General features: G+C 50.1%; 2 protein-coding genes across 2 annotated transcripts; both read left to right on the top strand.

Annotated features, from left to right (window-relative positions):
* Window positions 1-5,880: 5,880 nt before the first annotated feature.
* On the top strand, window positions 5,881-8,250 carry LOC135577328 (inositol 1,4,5-trisphosphate receptor-interacting protein-like 1). Its single transcript, XM_065046487.1, has one exon. It carries the CDS (start codon window positions 6,135-6,137, stop codon window positions 7,953-7,955), a length of 1,821 nt encoding a protein of 606 aa, XP_064902559.1. The 5' UTR covers window positions 5,881-6,134; the 3' UTR covers window positions 7,956-8,250.
* Window positions 8,251-17,698: 9,448 nt separating this feature from the next.
* LOC102088849 (inositol 1,4,5-trisphosphate receptor-interacting protein-like 1) lies at window positions 17,699-19,878 on the top strand. Its single transcript, XM_021283739.2, has one exon. The coding sequence runs from the start codon at window positions 17,793-17,795 to the stop codon at window positions 19,515-19,517; it is 1,725 nt and encodes a 574-aa protein (XP_021139414.2). The 5' UTR covers window positions 17,699-17,792; the 3' UTR covers window positions 19,518-19,878.
* Window positions 19,879-20,081: the final 203 nt, after the last annotated feature.

Genomic DNA, 20,081 nt, shown 5'->3' with positions numbered 1-20,081 from the left:
CAGTGTTCCTATTCTCTACTCTGTACCACTGATGAAAGAAGGTGATCCAGCAGCTGTGTGGGCCTTATCTGATGTTTGGAGTTGGCCCACCACAACTTTAAATGCAAAATATTAATCATATCTGGAAATATGCACACTGAATTGTATAGAAAAATATTTTGTCTGAATCTTCTTTCCTCACATTTTATATCTGTCCTATTTTTCTCTTGAATGGTGTTGCCTTCACTATTTTTGACTTGGAGAAGTTCCTATATTACATGTGACTCATGTTACCATAGCAGGTTCACAGCGTCTTTAGAAGAGGCACTCATGGAGAATTTTTGGCAAAGCAATTAAAGCATGCATTGCTTACGTGAATATGTTGTGTACACTTTTTTTAATACAGACTTATATATGTGTATTTTCACAGAATGACATAATGGCTGGGCTTGGAAGGGACCTCTGGAGATCATCTAGTCCAACCCATCTGTTAAAATAGGTTCACCTGGAGTAGATTGTGCAGGAATTTGTCCAGGCGGGTATTGAATGTCTCCAGAGAAGGCGACTCCACAACCTCTCTGGGCAGCCTGTTCCAGGGCTCTGGCACCCTCAAAGTAAAGAAGTTTCTCCTCATATTCAGAAGGAACCTACTGTGCTTCAGTCTGTGCCCATTGCCCCTCATCCTGTCTTTTGGCACCACAGGCCACCATCGTATATATCATATGGGAACAGAGAGAGCAAAGAGGAAGCAGAAGGGTGATATGCTTTCCATGTCATTGCAATACCTGTCACTCTGTAATATTTATAGAAGTGCCCAGATAAATCCAGTGAACATCAGCAGACTCATTAGTAAGCCTAAGAGTTGATTTCACTTCTAGTGACCATTGGATATGAGTGAGACCAGTGATGTTTTGAGTATATTGCCCCTTCACTCACTATTTTCTTCCATTTCTCACAGAACAGTCTGGAGAAATTAGGATTTGTTTTATGAAAGCTGGATCTGTTAGAGGTCCTGGTTCTGTCTCCAGGATTTGTGGGTCTTTTATAATTTGGGGAGTAATTTCCTGTTATGCACACACAGCATCATAGAATTACAGAACAGTTTGGGTTGGAAGGGATCTTCAAAGATCATCTAGCCCAACCTCATTGCCATGAGCAGGGACATCTTGCACTAGATCAGGTTGCTCAGAGCCCCGTCAAGCCTGACCCTGAACACTTCCAGGGATGGTAATCCACAGCTTCTCTGGGCAGCCTGTTCCAGTGTCTTACAATGCTCTTCGTTATTTCCAATCATCTAAATCTGCCCTTTTTCAGTTTAAAACCATTGTCCCTTGTCCTATCACTATAGGGCCTGGTAAAATGTCTCTCTCCATCTTTCTACTCAGCTTTTCTCGAGAGGAGAGGGGCTCCAGCCCTCTGATCATTCTTGTAGCCCTTCTTTGGAGAAGGATCCATTCAAACAGGTCCATGTCTTTCTTAAAGTGGGGACCCCATAGCTGGACACAGCACTGCAGGTGGGATCTCCCAAGAGCTGTGTAGGGGGGAGAATCACCTCCCGTGACTTGTTGGCCACGGTCCTTTTGATGCAGCCCAGTTTGCTTTCTGGGCTGCAAGCGCACACTGCTGGCTCAAAAGCAGTTTTCCATCTGCCAGTATCCCCAAATCCTTCTCTGTAGGACTGCTGTCAATCTATGCTTTTCCCAGTCTGTACTAATATTGGAGATCGCCCCAACTTAGGTGCAGGGTCTTGCACTTGGTCTTGTTGATCTTAATGTGATTCACATGGGCCTACTCCATCAGCCTGTCAAGGTTTCTGTGGATGGCATCTTGTCCCCCAAGTACATTGATTGCGTCAAACAGCTTGTTGTCATCTGAAAATTTGCCGAGGGTGCACTCAATCCCACTGTCTATGTCATCAATGAAGGTATTAAATTGGTCCCAGTACAGACTCTTGATGGACACCACTGGTTGCTGGTTTCCGTTAGGACACTAAACCATTGACTGCAACTCTTTGGACATGGCCATCTGGCCAATTCCTTATCCATCTAACAGTCCATCCATCAAACCCATTTCTTCTTTAGTCGTAAGAATGTTGTGGGGAATTGTATCTAAGGCCTTACAGAAGTCCAAGTAGAAGATAACTGTAGCTCTTCCTTTGTTCACTGAAGCAGTCACTCCATTGTAGAAAGCCACTAGTCAGGCATAATTTGCTTTTGGTGAAGCCATGTTGGCTGTCCCCCATCACCTCCCTGGCTTCCATAAGTTTTGACATATCTTCCAGAAGTGTCTGTCCTATGATGTTACTGGGCACAGAGGTGAGAATGACTGGTCAGTAAACATGGTCAGTCCAAAATTTTCTATCTAAATGGCAGGGAAAAGCAGGACTAGTGGCATTGTCTATAATAAGCTGTCTACATCCAGGTCTGTATAATTTTTCCTGAACTTCAAAAATCCCAAAACTGAAATATGCAGTGCTACTGTCTACTTTAAGCTCAATTTGGCATTGAGTAGCCTTCATCACAGGGATGTGCCCCATGAAAATTATGCTATTTATTTTCCCAAGCATACACAGAGATTGGATACATATATAAGTTCACAGTACTTTTTTCTCTTATTGAATTTCAAGATGTCTGTTCTTGCACTCATACAGGAAATAAAGGAGCAGCACCATATTTATACTCTCAAGGCTGAAAAATGCACTTTTCTATGAACTGAAGGTGAGATTTGTTTCACAAATACTGTCATTGAGACCCAGCCTATGTGAGAGACAAAGTCTTCTGCTCTGAGTATAGAGAGAATAAAAATGATCAAAGAGAAATGTAAACTGCAGACTGATGAGGTTAGACTAGAATGAAGAAATAATTTGAGAAAGGATAAAGAGGAGGACAGAGTTTTTGGGTTAAGAGAGTTGCTGAGGACCAGATGAACAACATTAATTAGAAAGGTAGTTAGTGTATATGAACCATCTTCAATTTGCAGGACACTTTCTTTAATATTTCTCCAAAAGTAATCTTTTCAGGAAACTGAACAACCCCCATTTCAACCAATACAGTGCGAAATTTTGCAGACGTTACATAGGAAACTCCCATGTCAAGAGGATGAAAGGTCTGCTGCTGCACTGTTGTAGAGTAATAATTTCTTCTAGCATAGCATCCAAGCCTAAAACCTTGGCACAACCCATCCCTGAAGCTGCTCCGTGCTTCCCAAGGCAGCCACTTGTGGTGGTGTAAGGCACCCAAGCACATTGGTCTGGGTCTTTGGATGATGTGGTGCAATTCAGGGCAAAGCCTTAAGTCAAGGCAGAGAGAGTTTCTCTGTCTCCTTGGCAATGAAGCTGAGCACACATATCACTGAAATGGCATGTTTTTCCTCATGGTAAAAGCCCCGGTAAGATCCCACGGACAGACACCAGCAAAACAAGACAAGTACTTGATTTGTAGTTGTTGATTTATACCAGCTGTGGCTTCAGACGTGTGTATTCATCAGTGTGATTAGTCTTCTCTTCTAATTTTGTTACTCTTTAACATTATAGAACTAGTGTTTCAAGGATGCTAATTAAGTTCATCAACCTAATCTAGCTGTTCATCTTATGTGTGCTGATATAATTTTCTTCCATTTAAGAAAAATAAGTGGGGATGGGAGGACAGTGCTTGTTTGTGGATATTTTATTTATGTTCCTGGTTTGTTTAATTATCTTGGCTTAAAGGCTTACACAGAAATTGAGTTTCCTACACATGGGAGGAGTCAGCATTACTTGAAAGTCGGAAGCATTTCTTTGTTTCAAAGCCACTTTTCCCTTTACTGAGTGATTTGCAGGTAATTTATTAAAAAAAAAAGTAATCCCTGACCAGTCACCAGGATATGTAAGAAGTTTTTCTTGTTCAGAAAGAAATTAAATTACCAGATAGGAGTCAGAGCGGCTTCCAGAAGAATTTGATCCAATATTTATATAATATACATATATAGCACATGTCACTCACCACTTGCATTGGCTGCTCCACCTTTCCATTTCTTTCCAATTTCTGAGCTGTAATAGACAGAGTTGCTTAGCTGTGGGAATGAGACCATCTATTCACAAATGCCTTTTCACTAAGAACACTTTTTAACTGTAACCGTCACATTCTCCAAATATTTCTGGGGACATAAAGCCAGACTTCCAAACCAGAGCAGCCCAGAATCTAGGCGTGATGTGGTGAAGGAAAATTTGCCCAGTCTTGGTGAGACTGCTGCACTGACTGAATAGCATGCACAGTTTACATGTGTAAACACAAAGTGGGTAACAGGAAACCTCAGTAAACATGTCCCAGTTAATCCTTTCGTGGTATAAAAGACTGCACTTCAACAAAAACAGTACGGATATTTTTAAACATTTAGCAAACTTTTCCCTAGCCTCTACCACAAGCATTCCTATGGCTTGTGAAAAAATGCATTTGTGGTTAATTTCTTCTCCAATGCAATACATTCTATTGAGATTAATGTCTGAAATGCATCTAAGCTGCCTGAATGTTCCTGAAGTCAGATAACGGACTGCTAGAAGTTGACAATGAGTGTTGTGGTACTAGTCTATCATTCTCATCATACCAAATGGAAGGGCTGCTCGAGACATCCTTGATGCCAACAGCCCAGTAAATAGCCACATGAGTCAACACTTGGATTTCAAGCAATCTCATCACAGACCTAAGGATTTAAGTTGAAGAAGAGTGAAAAGTGCCAATTGTGTTCCAGTACAATTGGTGATGTGCTTTATGATGAATGCCATGCTTCTTTCAGGCACCCAGGCAACAGCTCAATATTACCCGGGCTCAAACACTCCTTAGTTCTTACCTAATACTTCTCATGAGTGACTATGAAATCGCCTTGCACTGTCTTCTGAAAAATCTCCATTGGTACAGTTTGTTGTTAAATAACTGAGGACTCTATCATAGCTGTCTTTTTTTCCTTATTTTGAGCCCTGTATATAGACTGATGATCCTTTTGGTTGTATTCTGATGTCAAAGTGAATCAGCTGAATGTATTGACACTTCTGAAGCCCAAATAATCTCCTGAAATGCAGCAAAGCACTGTTTTGATTGAAGAACAGGCAAAGGCTCATTAGCATTCATTTACTGTCTCAAGAGAGCCTGGATGAGAGAGAGTATACCTCGGGCTGTCCTGAGGAGAAGCACTTGGATGAACATCCCTTTTTTTCACTCGTTCTCCCCCCAAATAAGAGGTGAGCCCTTTTGCCCTACAGTAAAAGCATTGGTGAAAACAGTCCCAAATCCCAGTGGTTCTTACACAGACGCTTGCACTTCCACTTCAGCACTGGAAAATGGTAAAGTTACTGATGACAGCTCTCATCATTAAGATTCCTGGCACACCTTTTAGCTGGTAAAGTCCGACTGAAGGACTTGGGAAGGGATACGATGGCTCTTGTAGACCTTCCCCACTCTATACAATTTGACTACGAGCCAAGCATTTCATTCCTTCAAGACGGCAACTTGGTTGAGCCTACTCTGACCTCTGTCTGCTATGCAAGCTCGGATCTATATTATTGGTCTATTACTAATCACAGATTACTGGATGAGCCCAATTGAAGGTACATATTAATCAGTTAGCTTAAGTAAGTATGTTTGGAATAAAATCAATCACTACGAATTACAAGGTTGTGGGATTTTTATAACACTGTCTGTTTCACGTTATCTAGTAAGCGAAAAGTGTTGAAATCTTAAAACGCATGTTGAAAATTCTGTTCATACTTATGGAACTTGTATCTGCCTGTGACGCGCTCTGGCGCCTGTGACATCACAAGGGACCAGTCCCCATGGGGCGGTTATAAGGGGCGCCAGCAGCAGCGCTGCCTCAGTCCGGCTTGGGACAGGGGTGAGTGCGCAGGCGGGGGGAGGCCGGGCTGGACGGGTCCGGGGCAGAAACGCGGCCCCCGGGGGTGGGTTCTCACCCCGCACGGAGGGCCCGGCCGCTCGCGGGAGCACCTTGGCCAGGGCACGGAGCCGCCGCCACCGGGGCCGGGGCAGCCCTTGCTGCCTGCCAGCTGCCTCGGCCCCGTTCCTACCTGCCCCCAGCTCCTTGCGGCCCCCGGCCCCGCTCCCCCTTCACCAGCCCCCTCCCTCCCGCCCGGCCCCACTGAGCCCCTCCTCTCCCTTCTCCTGCAGGACATGGCTCTCTTGGACATTTTCGTCGGGCTTTTTCAAATTCTCACCCTCAACGTGCAGTTGGTGGGCTATGAGCTGGATGAGGAGACGCACGAGCGCATGGAGCAGCGTGCGCAGATGCTGAAACGGGAGATGACTCGGCTCTGGCAGGAGATAGAGGAGAGGAGCCGGGAGCAGAGGAACCAGGAGCAGAGCGGCTTTGCCTGGGCATCCCTGCTCCTCTCTGCCTTGCAACACTGGCTGTGCTGGGCCGTTGCTGCACTCCTGGTCGTGCTCTTTGTGCTCTGCTGGTGTCTCAGCAAATGGAGCCGTGAGCCAGAGAGAGAAGAGGAGATCTCTGCTAAAAAGGTGGAGAAGAAGAAACAGGAAGGAGAGAACGAGGATGCAAATGAAGCCGAAGAACCAAGTGATAATGCAAATGAAGCTGAAGAGAATGATGATGCCAATGAAGACGAAGAAGGCAATGATGATGCAAACGAAGCTCAAGAAGAGCGTGATGATGCCAATGAACCTGACGAAGAAAACGATGACGCAAATGAAGACGAAGAACACCACGATGATGAGAATGAAGATGAAGATGAGAATGATGATGAAAATGAAGATGAAGAAGAGAATGATGATGAAGAGGAAAACGAAGATGGAGATGAAGAAGAGAATGATAATGAAGATGAGGCTGAAGAAGCGAATAATAATAATGCAAATGACCTGGGAAGGTTTTTTGAGGAGGACATGCTGCGGCCAGTTCGGCACCTGGACAGAGATTGCAAGTCTGTGACGAGATTTGTGGAAATCTTCATCCGTCTCTACCAGTATATCTTCTCAAATACCTCTTTCCCAGTGCTGGAAAAAGCCATCGAGGTGGGCAGTGCCTTTGAAGGTTGGAGTCCCCGTGAGGAAGACCTCACCTACCGCCTGATTTTGCCCCTGAAGCCTCCCCGTGGACACATCTTCCACCTGGAGCCGGGCCCCGTGTGGCCAATGAGGAACTTTCGCATCCGTGTGGAGTCGGTGTGTACCTGTGAGATGGAGCAGCCGGCAGGAGAGACACGTTGCTTCCTCCACGACCCCGAGCAAGAGCACAGGAGGAATGCAGGCTTCAGCATCCTAGACGACCTCTGCACTGACTCCTACCTAGATGTGCAGAAAACGGCGCTCTATTTCCAGATGTTCGTGAGACGGTCCTGGAGGGCTCTGCCTCTTTCAGCCATACACCGCCTAACAGTGCTGCCCTCCGACCGCTCCTGCAAATTCTGCGTCACGCAACGCTGGGGGAAAAGGATTTTCATTGAGTTGTTGTTTGGGGTGCAAGAAGGCGACTCGGACATCTTCGTGAGCAGCCAGTATACAGAGGCTGCCTACACTCCAAGCACGATGTGGCCAGAGACCTATGCTGTGGCAGAGATGAAGTTCTTCAGCTATATTGCCAGAAAGGCACACCCTGACACCTGCTACCTCAGATGCCTGAAGCTCTGTGTCCGCTGCCTGCTGGGCACAGACTTTTCCACCTATACGCTGAAGACAGTTATGATGCACGTGCTGATCGCCAAGCCGCTGTCACCCTGGCACAGGAGGTATTTCTGGGAATGGCTGAACGACATCCTGCACTACCTGCAGAGATGTCTGCACCAGAAACGCCTGAACCACTTCTTCATTGGCAATGAGAACGTGCCTGAGGAGATCATCCTGCCCCTGGAATTGCGAGTGGCTGAACCGTTCAACCTCTTCCAGCACCTGACGCAGAATCCTTACGCCTCTGAGCACGCAAAGCTTGAGTTTGAGGAGCTGCAAAGGCGGGTGCATAGGATGCTTCTCGACGGACGCTGAAAGTGGTCATCCTGCACAGAGCTGTGCCTGCGCAGGTCACAGCTGCTGGCAGACGGCCGTGTCTTCCAGGAAGAAGAAAGAGGGGAGAATGCAGGGCACGGAAAGGAAAGGAAAGGAAAGGGTGCGGCACCTTTCCTGCCCAGCAAGAGCGCATCCTGGGGACTGGGACACGATGCAGCTGAAGAGGCCGTCACGAGAAGTCTTGTGACAGGGACTCCACTACCACCTGGACAGCAACTGCCCTCTCTCTCTCTTCAACAGCGTCCATTCCATTCCATTCCATTCCATTCCATTCCATTCCTTCTGGGAGCTTTACCACGTGCAAAGCTGCCCATTAGTGTTGTGTTTGAATAAAGGTTGTGTTGTTGTGAGCGCTTGCATCGCTTTTGTGGGGATCGTGGGCATAAGGTGCTGACCGCTCAGCTGCCACAGAGTCAGGGAGCGTTGTGCAGAAGAGCGGATGGGATGGGCTGTGGTCTCTCTGATTCTGTAAATCAGGCTCCTCCTTGCGTCCATGCTTCCTCATCAGGGCAATGAGAATAACCCATCAGCCTGCGGAAGGTGCTCCATCCAGTGCAGCAGAGGGAGCAGAGGACGCAGGAGCAGAGTGGCGTGGCCTTGGGAGCACTGTGCTTTTCTGCCTTGCAGCAGTGGCAGGTCTAGTGTTTCTCCTGCTCTTTGGGCTCTGCTGGCGGCTAGAGAAAAGGAGCTGTGCCTACGTCGGTATTAATGAGGAGGAGAGATCCAGCAGCAACACAGCGCAGGAGAAGGAAGAGGAGACAGGCTTGAGCAACACGAGGAAGAGGAAAGTGAAGAAGATCCCTGTGATGATAGTCATTTGAGCACGGTTTCTGAAAAGCACATTCAGTATCCAGCGCAGAACATGGCCAGCAAGGGCCAGGTGGCAGAGGAAGTAGCGGTGACTTCCTCCGTGTTTTCAGATTGCTCTTCTTCAATAGTTTCTTCCTCACACTGCAGCCAGTCATTGAGGCGGGCAGCACTTTCGAAGGCTGGAATCCTCATGGGAACCATGCTGTCTACCCCCTGCTTGTGCCCCTGCATCCTGCCCTTGCCCATGCCTTCCACCTCGATCTGAGCATCGTGGAGCAGGTGCTGGCAAGAGACCCCTGCAACCCTGTGGAGCTGCAGCAAGCCTGGATGAGGAAACATCTGGTGGAGAATGTGCTGAGCATGTGCATAGCCCTGAGGACACACCGAGTAAATATCAACCTGCATCACCCCTCTTCCACGTTACGGTGCTGCCCTTCTCCCGCTAACGCAATCTTCAGCTAGCTGACTGCTCCAACAGGACTGTTTTCCTTGTGTGGACAATCGGCGGAGAGAAAGGCAAGTCGGACATCTTCCTGAGCATTTGGTAGTCCGAGGCGGCTTTACACCAGATTCGTTTGCAAACCAAAGGGGATGTGCCACAAGCTGTGCTCAGAGAAAGCAGTAACTGAGTAGAAACATCATAGGTTTTCTTCCGTACTTTGGTGGTGCCTTTCCCCCCGTTGCACAGGATATTGGCCACCACACCATGCAGCACAGCAGTGTAGGTGTGCGGCTGACCTGACGGATGGGAGGGAGGATGGAGACGCCCTCATGAACCCCATCCTAAGCCTCCCCAACAGCCATGGCAGAGGGGAGAAGGAGATCTTCCATGGAGACTCCTCCTTCGCACTGCACGTTCTGCAGAGGGCTGCAAGTGGAGCACCCTCTTGACACTGGGGTTGTCTTTTACTCATCACACATCACTGGATGAGCCCAGTTGAAGGTTTGTATTCATCATTTAGCTTAAGTAAGTACGTTTGGAATAGAATCAATCACTTCGAATTACAAGGTTGTGGGATTTTTAATACACTGTCTGTTTCACGTTACTTAGTAAGCGAAATGTGTTGAAATCTTAAACCGCATGTTGAAAATTCTGCTGCTACTATCAAACTGGTATCTGCTTCATGAACACAACGCAGCTACAAACCATCAGCACCTGCAAGATAAGGCCTGTGTCCCTGACACCCTTGGGCTGGCTGTGGAAGGGACTGGCCAGCAGGTCTTGGCAGAGTTGGGTGCTGCTGACCGTGCTCGCGGTGTCTTCCTGCCATGGGAAGCGTTAGGAAACTTTTTAAACCGGCCTGTGCCAGCCCAGGAGAGAGGCCGGGCTGCAAAGCCTAGAATTACACGAGTGACTCTTTATGCACACACACGAGGTATTTCATTCAAACTGGAGCATCCCAAACGTGGTTTCACACCAGCACTCAGGTGCAACATGATTCGTCCAATCTCTGCTTAACACACACATACTACTAAGTTGCAAAGCAGCTAGAATTCTGTGCCAGCACCATCCACCTGCCTCATTCTTGATCTAAACACCCCTGGAGCTGCTCTTCCTACAGGTACTTATCTATGATGTCAGATACTGGGGGGTTTCACAGAGGTGAAAGAGGGTCCAGGATGCAGATGCAATTGTCCTGGAATAGAGAAGTGAGAGCACTGCGTAACAGGCAGGATCCAGGAGAAGGCGGGCAAGCAAAGCTGAGCCGCCCGCTGCCCGCATTAGAAGCAAGGCCACCAGGAAAGGGGCACAGATGGGGCAGACTAGCATCCAGACTGATCAAGTAGGCTATTGCATGCCATTAGCATCACGCTTCCTATTGAAGGAGAATCGGGATCTTCCGGCTAGTGCCAGAGCTGGGACGGAGACCTGTTTGGAGGAGTTCTGGTTGGGAGGTTCTTTATGTCAGTCTTTTGCCATTCTGCCGTTTTGCAGAGGCCTCTGGGCCTTTCTGCCTTTTTCTCTCTTCTCTCTCCGGGATCGCTTGTTCTGGACCAGGGTGCTGCTTCCTTGCACGGGCTGCTCGGTGCAGACAGAGTTCAAGAGGAATTGCACTGCTTGCCTTTTATGTTTTATTTCCATTTTATATACATTATTTTTACTAGCGGAGTATTAGTGATAATTTGCTATTTTATTAAACTGTGATTATTTCATTCCACGAGTTTCTCCCTTCCCTTTCATGTCTCTCCCCTGTTTGGGGATGGGAGGAGGGGGGCAGTCAACAAGTGGCTACCGTGGCTCCATTGCTAGCTGGAGTTCCACCACGACATGGAGCTGCGAGATCGCTCACGAGACTGCTCACCACCAGACAGGCTCTGAAAGGGCTCTTCGTGCCCAGAGCTGTGTTTGCGAGTGTCACAGAGCAACCCACAGGTCAATTTTAGGGACCACAAGGTCCAAAACCAACTTTTATTAGACCAGCGAGGCACAGGGTTTTAGCACTCCGAATGTGACTTAAATACAGGTTCGGATATCAGTGGAGGAAATTATTGAGAGGGGCAGCCACTAATACAACAGGAGGTCCACAGAGTGCATGCACGTGGCTTCACCAAAACAGTGCCGGAGCCATCCCCGAGTCCCGGAGGAGTACACACTTACCCAAGCACGGTGTGGGATTATTTTTATAGAGATACACGTACTCGCAGTGAGTACGGAAAGTGTGCACTCGCGATGTCGCGAGAGTAAATTTATAATACGCTCGCAGTCCTGCGAGAGTTATTTTACACGTGCAAATGTGCACGGAATCCTACACGTGCTTATGTGGAAGCACGGGAGGAAAATATACTCGCGATTGTGCGAGGGGCTCTCGGCGGCCACTCGCGATTGTGCGAGGAAATAAAGTACTTGTGCAAGTGTGCACGGAAAGAAAATATACTCGCAATCCTGCGAGAAGTTTTACTTACACCGTGGCGGCGAGGCAAGCGGAGTCTCCATCCCGGGGAGGGGGGCTCTCGTGGCGGCAGTGGCTAAGCTCGTGCTCCAAGAGACCCGCGGCAATGAGCGGAGTCTCGACGAGAGTCCCGTTTTGTTATCTGATCAGACCTGACTGTAGGCATTGTATAAGCTTCTCTGCACCCCCCACACTGAGTGTGGGTGCCCCTGAAGCCCTCAAACATCCCCCACACTGGGCGCGGCCCAGTGTGCCTTGGCACTCCCTTCTGCTAATGTCCCAGGAGCCAGGGTGCTCTGGGCCAAACAAAAGAAGCTGTTAGCCTCAAATAGCAGAGAAAGGGGAAAATGTGCCATATTAAAAGAGGGAGGGGGGTTGCCATCTGCCACAATCCCACCCTGTGACTACAGTCATGGTCTGACAGAACTCTGGAGTTGTATGACAGTTACCTCTTGCCTCCAAAGTAAAAAGAGGACACTTCTGCCAGTGAGCCTTAATGTCCACTGTGGATCACCATATAACATATGTTGACTTACCCCTCCAAACAGTTATTAATAACAATCAAAAATAGAATTGAAGTAATTACAACAATCAACAATTGCCCAAGGTAATTATTGAGTCCCAGCATCAGTCACAGTTCGTTAGTGTTTCCATTCCTGTGGCTGCCTTCCTTCTGAATGGCTTGGTGGTGTTAGCTGGATCCTCTTCCACCCTGTCATTGTTGGTGTTGTTTCCAAGGCATCTGGATGCTCTTCCATCCCTTGCTGGTGTTAGGTGAATCTTATTCCACCCCGTCACACGCATCTGTACTTCTCTTCCACCCTGTCATCTTCCTTCGCCCTGCAAGAAAACACAAAACAGACCTCGGTCCCTTTGGAACCGGGCTTTCATAGTTAACATGTTGAACTAGCTCAGAAGGTTCTGAGCAGAAAATATCTCTTGGACCTTTTGTTCTGGGGGTGGGTCTTTATCGAGTGGTTTCCTGTTATTGACTCTTTATCAAAATCGTTAATGACCTCCATAATGCCCCATTTAGCTGCAGTGGAGTGCCAGTAAATTTTTTTGATAGCAAGTAATATTAGCAGCTACTTTCAGTAAGCAGCAGTGTTGAGGCACATTGCTGGCTCCTAATGGGAGCTGCTTCTGACCCTCAGAGAGCACTGAGCCGGGGCGGGGTCACTGGTCCCAAGCCTCGGCTTTTTTTTTCCCTTTTTTTTTTTCTTTTCCAGTTCGCAAGAGTGGGGGGGGGCGCTCCCGCCCGCAGCGAGCGGGGGGGAGGCGGCCAACCCGGGGAAGGTGGTTGCCTGCCAGCGCTCGCGAGGCCGGGCTGCCCCGCCCCACACCACCAGGACTTGGATGCCAGGAATGGTGGCGGGGGGGGGGGGCGGCCAGCCGGGAGGCGACAGAAGTTTTACGGGGGGAGGTTTTGCCTCCGTTTCTCGGGTTATGCCCGTACTGGACATGTGTTTCTAGCAGCTCTCTCAGGCTGCTCCGTCTCGCGCCGCCAGTCCCGGGGCAGAGGCCGGCACTCACGGGGTGGGGCTTTGCTATGCCGGACCGCCCGAGTTGCCGGTACGGGGAGGGGGCCGTCTGGACACCGCGGCTAATTGTTTGTCTTTCTTCAAGATCACTAATAACCTCCGTAGTGCCCCGTTTTGCTGCTTTTGGCAGGGGGTATCGTGGGGTACAGGTTATTGTAGATGTGGGTGGAGCAGGAGCAAGTTGCAAAATCCTAATGTCAGTGGTTCTTTCGGGCTGCAAGGGTGCAGAGGTAAATGGCAATATTCTAATACGGGCTACCTCTGCTCTGTGACTCCCAAAGCTCCAAATCTCTCCATTAGGTAAGCACCACCGTCTACCTGCCAAAATATCAAATCCCAATATGTTCGCCTTATAAGGGCTCAGGGCAACTTCCACAGCCGTTGTCCGCTTTTCCCCAGGCAGCAAAAGGTGGGTTCGAGCTAAAGGACACCTCTCTGCTACACCCGTTACCCCCACTATATTGATGGCTTTCCTTGATGGTTTAATCCCAAGTTTGTCAGCTTGCCGCCTGTTCAAAACACTGATTTGTGCGCCCGTGTCAATTAGAAATCTCACACTTATCCGCCTTGGACCAACGGGGATATGTATGTATGGTTTTTTATCACTGGACCATTGGCAAGAGAATACAGAGCGGGTGGGGCGGTCCCGGTTCCCATCCGCTTTTACTAGTTTTTTTGACTCCCTTTGTGAGGATACGAAAGGTTTAGTGTTTCGCTTGTCCTCAGGGAGGGGGGCGGTTACCGGTGCCTCCTCTTGGTTCTCTGATCTTCCCTCTAAATATTCCACTAGCTCCTGTAAATGCTCAGTGGAAAGCTTATGTAGCAGTGTTCGGGGCACTCCCAAAGCGGCTGCGCGGCGCCACAGGTCGCCCCGCTGCAAGCTGCTACTCTGATTTGAAAAACGCTCCGGTTTCTGTGATGGGGGGGGCGGCCTAGTGGGGGGCGGTCCCTGAAGAGGCTCGGCTCGGCTCATCTTCCGGACCGTCCGGCTTCTACACGGGCTGCCGCTCGGGTCTACCCACCCCATCTCGCGCCCATGTGTAACCACATTGTGTAAAATTTCCGCCCAGGTTAATACATGTTCAGGAGGACTTCGGGGATTTTGCTTATTACGATCAATAGCCCCCTGAATTTTTTCCTTAAGGGACTGGACATATATTTTTAAGGCATCCGGTAGTCCTTTAATAAGCAGCCGAAGGTGGACCGGATCCACCGGCGCCGCCATAGGGGGAGACTGCCGGCCTCTTTCATACATTGCTTGTATACAAGCCGCCTTTTGAACTCCCTCGGCAAGATCTGATAAACCTTTTATAACAATTGCCACTGGCTCCCCACGTTCCCTGGGGTCTATACCACCAGCCCAGTAAGCGACACGAGATGTAATGGACTGATCACCGTCTGGACCATCACTTAAAAATACCCCTGGGCCCCAGAAACCTGTGGCCTCATCCTTACTCAATAATATTCTGTCACCCCCAGTAAGCGAAACGCGCCAAAGATATTCAGTCTCTGTTTCGCCCGGCTTCCGTGAGAATCTAGTTTGTAAATCCCCTAGCTCCAGTCCTGAATATGGCGTGCTATGGGTAGCCGTGCGTGGATTTCTGCCTCGTCCCTCCGTATGTGTCTCAGTTCTAATAAGAGGACGCACGTCCTTTGTTTCTACCCCCCACACATCAACACTGTTTTCAGAATCAGTATCTTTGTCGAGAATCGGGGGGGCTGAGGCGCATGCCTGAATGGGGGAGACACTAGAGGCGGTTCTTATATTAAATAACAAAAACTCAAGTTTCTGTTCCAAAAAGCCAAGTTTCTGTTCTAACAAGCCAAACCTCTGTTCTAAATAATCCGACCGTATGCTTTGCCGCGAAAAGTCCTGTATTAAAGAGTCAAACTTTTCGCTTTGCCGCAAAAGGTTTTGTTTCAAAGAGTCAAACTTTTCGCTCTGCTGCGCAAAGTCCTGCTTAAGAAAGTCAGACTGCTCACTCTGCCACGAAAGGCTTTGCTTTAAAGAATCAAACTGTTTGCTTTGCCGCGAAAAGTCCTCCTTTAAAGAGTCAAACCATTCGCTTTGTCGCGAGAGGTCCTGCTTAACAATCTCGGACTGCTCATTTTGCCACGAGAGGTTTTTCTTTAAAGAGTCAAACTGTTTTGCCACGAAAAATCCTGCCTTAAAGAGTCAAATCGTTCACTCTCCCGTGAAAGGTTTTCCTCCATTCGGTCCTTAAGTTTACACAGATCCTGTGTTACCTTTAAGTAAACACTCAAACTGGCACACACCACAGCCCACGTAACTGCAAGACCCCAGATTACTTCAGAGATATTACTCAACCCTCCAAATAATTCCTCCATCTCTGATATCCTGCACGACTACGCCAGAAATGTCACAGAGCAACCCACAGGTCAATTTTAGGGACCACAAGGTCCAAAACCAACTTTTATTAGACCAGCGAGGCACAGGGTTTTAGCACTCCGAATGTGACTTAAATACAGGTTCGGATATCAGTGGAGGAAATTATTGAGAGGGGCAGCCACTAATACAACAGGAGGTCCACAGAGTGCATGCACGTGGCTTCACCAAAACAGTGCCGGAGCCATCCCCGAGTCCCGGAGGAGTACACACTTACCCAAGCACGGTGTGGGATTATTTTTATAGAGATACACGTACTCGCAGTGAGTACGGAAAGTGTGCACTCGCGATGTCGCGAGAGTAAATTTATAATACGCTCGCAGTCCTGCGAGAGTTATTTTACACGTGCAAATGTGCACGGAATCCTACACGTGCTTATGTGGAAGCACGGGAGGAAAATATACTCGCGATTGTGCGAGGGGCTCTCGGCGGCCACTCGCGATTGTGCGAGGAAATAAAGTACTTGTGCAAGTGTGCACGGAAAGAAAATATACTCGCAATCCTGCGAGAAGTTTTACTTACACCGTGGCGGCGAGGCAAGCGGAGTCTCCATCCCGGGGAGGGGGCTCTCGTGGCAGCAGTGGCTAAGCTCGTGCTCCAAGAGACCCGCGGCAATGGGCGGAGTCTCGACGAGAGTCCCGTTTTGTTATCTGATCAGACCTGACTGTAGGCATTGTATAAGCTTCTCTGCACCCCCCACACTGAGTGTGGGTGCCCCTGAAGCCCTCAAACATCCCCCACACTGGGCGCGGCCCAGTGTGCCTTGGCACTCCCTTCTGCTAATGTCCCAGGAGCCAGGGTGCTCTGGGCCAAACAAAAGAAGCTGTTAGCCTCAAATAGCAGAGAAAGGGGAAAATGTGCCATATTAAAAGAGGGAGGGGGGTTGCCATCTGCCACAGCGAGGCTCACAGCTGACTGCAGGCGACAACTTCATACCATAGGCACATGGTGTGGAGACTAGGGTGGCTACAAAGATGATTTTTTCCCTACTTTCCCCTCACACTCTCACAGCTCTGGTGGCGATTTCACATGGGAAAAGAAACTCCTTGGCAGCTCCACCTGCAGCGGAACCAAGAGTGGGGCACCGCTGATGTGCCTCCGCGTGTTCACTGGGGCCCAGGTGGAGAATCTGCTGATCCCAGACACACTCTGGGGAGCTGGTACCACAGAACTGAACATGCTGGACGTGGAGAAACCAGTGCTCTATCGGCAGTGGGAGCTGCCCACTGGGAAAACTCCACCTGCACCCCCTCAACACCCGTAGGCATTGTCTCTTTGGAAGCAACGTCCTCTCTCAGTGGCACAGCAGGAAGAGAGATCCTGCCACAGAGAGGCCCCATCTCCCAATCACAATTTCCACCATCACCCATCCCGGAGTGTCATGAAGGCAACTAGGGCCCATCCATGACCACCAGAGCAGCGGCCAGCAGCAAGGGAGCTGGTCCCGTCTCACGGGATAGGATGTCAGGGAGCAAAGCATCCATGGGTCACATCACCCAGTTTTATGCTTGGGAAGGGTCCTGGGGGTCTTCCGTCTGCTTGGTAAACAGAACCCTGGGAGTGCTGTCCGGCTCGGCGGGTCTGTACATTGTCAGCGTTGGTGTTTGGCTGCCAGGGGCAGCTGCGAGTGGCTGGGCCGGAGTGGTCCGGACAGGCAGGGCCGGCGGGTGTGCCTGTGACGTGCTCTGGCGCCTGTGACATCACAAGGGACCAGTCCCCACGGGGCGGTTATAAGGGGCGCCAGCAGCAGCGCTGCCTCAGTCCGGCTTGGGACAGGGGTGAGTGCGCAGGCGGGGGGAGGCCGGGCTGGACAGGTCCGGGGCAGAAACGCGGCCCCCGGGGGTGGGTTCTCACCCCGCACGGAGGGCCCGGCCGCTCGCGGGAGCACCTTGGCCAGGGCATGGAGCCGCCGCCACCGGGGCCGGGGCAGCCCTTGCTGCCTGCCAGCTGCCTCGGCCCCGTTCCTACCTGCCCCCAGCTCCTTGCGGCCCCCGGCCCCGCTCCCCCTTCACCAGCCCTCTCCCTCCCGCCCGGCCCCACTGAGCCCCTCCTCTCCCTTCTCCTGCAGGACATGGCTCTCTTGGACATTTTCGTCGGGCTTTTTCAAATTCTCACCCTCAACGTGCAGTTGGTGGGCTATGAGCTGGATGAGGAGACGCACGAGCGCATGGAGCAGCGTGCGCAGATGCTGAAACGGGAGATGACTCGGCTCTGGCAGGAGATAGAGGAGAGGAGCCGGGAGCAGAGGAACCAGGAGCAGAGCGGCTTTGCCTGGGCATCCCTGCTCCTCTCTGCCTTGCAACACTGGCTGTGCTGGGCCGTTGCTGCACTCCTGGTCGTGCTCTTTGTGCTCTGCTGGTGTCTCAGCAAATGGAGCCGTGAGCCAGAGAGAGAAGAGGAGATCTCTGCTAAAAAGGTGGAGAAGAAGAAACAGGAAGGAGAGAACGAGGATGCAAATGAAGCCGAAGAACCAAGTGATAATGCAAATGAAGCTGAAGAGAATGATGATGCCAATGAAGACGAAGAAGGCAATGATGATGCAAACGAAGCTCAAGAAGAGCGTGATGATGCCAATGAACCTGACGAAGAAAACGATGACGCAAATGAAGACGAAGAACACCACGATGATGAGAATGAAGATGAAGATGAGAATGATGATGAAAATGAAGATGAAGAAGAGAATGATGATGAAGAGGAAAACGAAGATGGAGATGAAGAAGAGAATGATAATGAAGATGAGGCTGAAGAAGCGAATAATAATAATGCAAATGACCTGGGAAGGTTTTTTGAGGAGGACATGCTGCGGCCAGTTCGGCACCTGGACAGAGATTGCAAGTCTGTGACGAGATTTGTGGAAATCTTCATCCGTCTCTACCAGTATATCTTCTCAAATACCTCTTTCCCAGTGCTGGAAAAAGCCATCGAGGTGGGCAGTGCCTTTGAAGGTTGGAGTCCCCGTGAGGAAGACCTCACCTACCGCCTGATTTTGCCCCTGAAGCCTCCCCGTGGACACATCTTCCACCTGGAGCCGGGCCCCGTGTGGCCAATGAGGAACTTTCGCATCCGTGTGGAGTCGGTGTGTACCTGTGAGATGGAGCAGCCGGCAGGAGAGACACGTTGCTTCCTCCACGACCCCGAGCAAGAGCACGGGAGGAATGCAGGCTTCAGCATCCTAGACGACCTCTGCACTGACTCCTACCTAGATGTGCAGAAAACGGCGCGCTATTTCCAGATGTTTGTGAGACGGTCCTGGAGGGCTCTGCCTCTTTCAGCCATACACCGCCTAACAGTGCTGCCCTCCGACCGCTCCTGCAAATTCTGCGTCACGCAACGCTGGGGGAAAAGGATTTTCATTGAGTTGTTGTTTGGGGTGCAAGAAGGCGACTCGGACATCTTCGTGAGCAGCCAGTATACAGAGGCTGCCTACACTCCAAGCACAATGTGGCCAGAGACCTATGCTGTGGCAGAGACGAAGTTCTTCAGCTATATTGCCAGAAAGGCACACCCTGACACCTGCTACCTCAGATGCCTGAAGCTCTGTGTCCGCTGCCTGCTGGGCACAGACTTTTCCACCTATACGCTGAAGACAGTTATGATGCACGTGCTGATCGCCAAGCCGCTGTCACCCTGGCACAGGAGGTATTTCTGGGAATGGCTGAACGACATCCTGCACTACCTGCAGAGATGTCTGCACCAGAAACGCCTGAACCACTTCTTCATTGGCAATGAGAACGTGCCTGAGGAGATCATCCTGCCCCTGGAATTGCGAGTGGCTGAACCGTTCAACCTCTTCCAGCACCTGACGCAGAATCCTTACGCCTCTGAGCACGCAAAGCTTGAGTTTGAGGAGCTGCAAAGGCGGGTGCATAGGATGCTTCTCGACGGACGCTGAAAGTGGTCATCCTGCACAGAGCTGTGCCTGCGCAGGTCACAGCTGCTGGCAGACGGCCGTGTCTTCCAGGAAGAAGAAAGAGGGGAGAATGCAGGGCACGGAAAGGAAAGGAAAGGAAAGGAAAGGGTGCGGCACCTTTCCTGCCCAGCAAGAGCGCATCCTGGGGACTGGGACACGATGCAGCTGAAGAGGCCGTCACGAGAAGTCTTGTGACAGGGACTCCACTACCACCTGGACAGCAACTGCCCTCTCTCTCTCTTCAACAGCGTCCATTCCATTCCATTCCATTCCTTCTGGGAGCTTTACCACGTGCAAAGCTGCCCATTAGTGTTGTGTTTGAATAAAGGTTGTGTTGTTGTGAGCGCTTGCATCGCTTTTGTGGGGATCGTGGGCATAAGGTGCTGACCGCTCAGCTGCCACAGAGTCAGGGAGCGTTGTGCAGAAGAGCGGATGGGATGGGCTGTGGTCTCTCTGATTCTGTAAATCAGGCTCCTCCTTGCGTCCATGCTTCCTCATCAGGGCAATGAGAATAACCCATCAGCCTCCGGAAGGTGCTCCATCCAG

This window comes from Columba livia, chromosome Z (genome assembly GCF_036013475.1).
Source record: "Columba livia isolate bColLiv1 breed racing homer chromosome Z, bColLiv1.pat.W.v2, whole genome shotgun sequence".
Classification (NCBI taxonomy): Eukaryota; Metazoa; Chordata; class Aves; order Columbiformes; family Columbidae; genus Columba; species Columba livia.
The sequence above is the reverse complement of the archived record's forward strand: the minus strand, read 5'-3'. Positions and strand labels throughout refer to the sequence as shown.

Coding starts and splice junctions, on each gene's coding strand:
- LOC135577328 (XM_065046487.1), top strand. CDS start 6,135: ATGGCTCTCTTGGACATTTTCGTCGGGCTTTTTCAAATTCTCACCCTC.
- LOC102088849 (XM_021283739.2), top strand. CDS start 17,793: ATGGAGCAGCGTGCGCAGATGCTGAAACGGGAGATGACTCGGCTCTGG.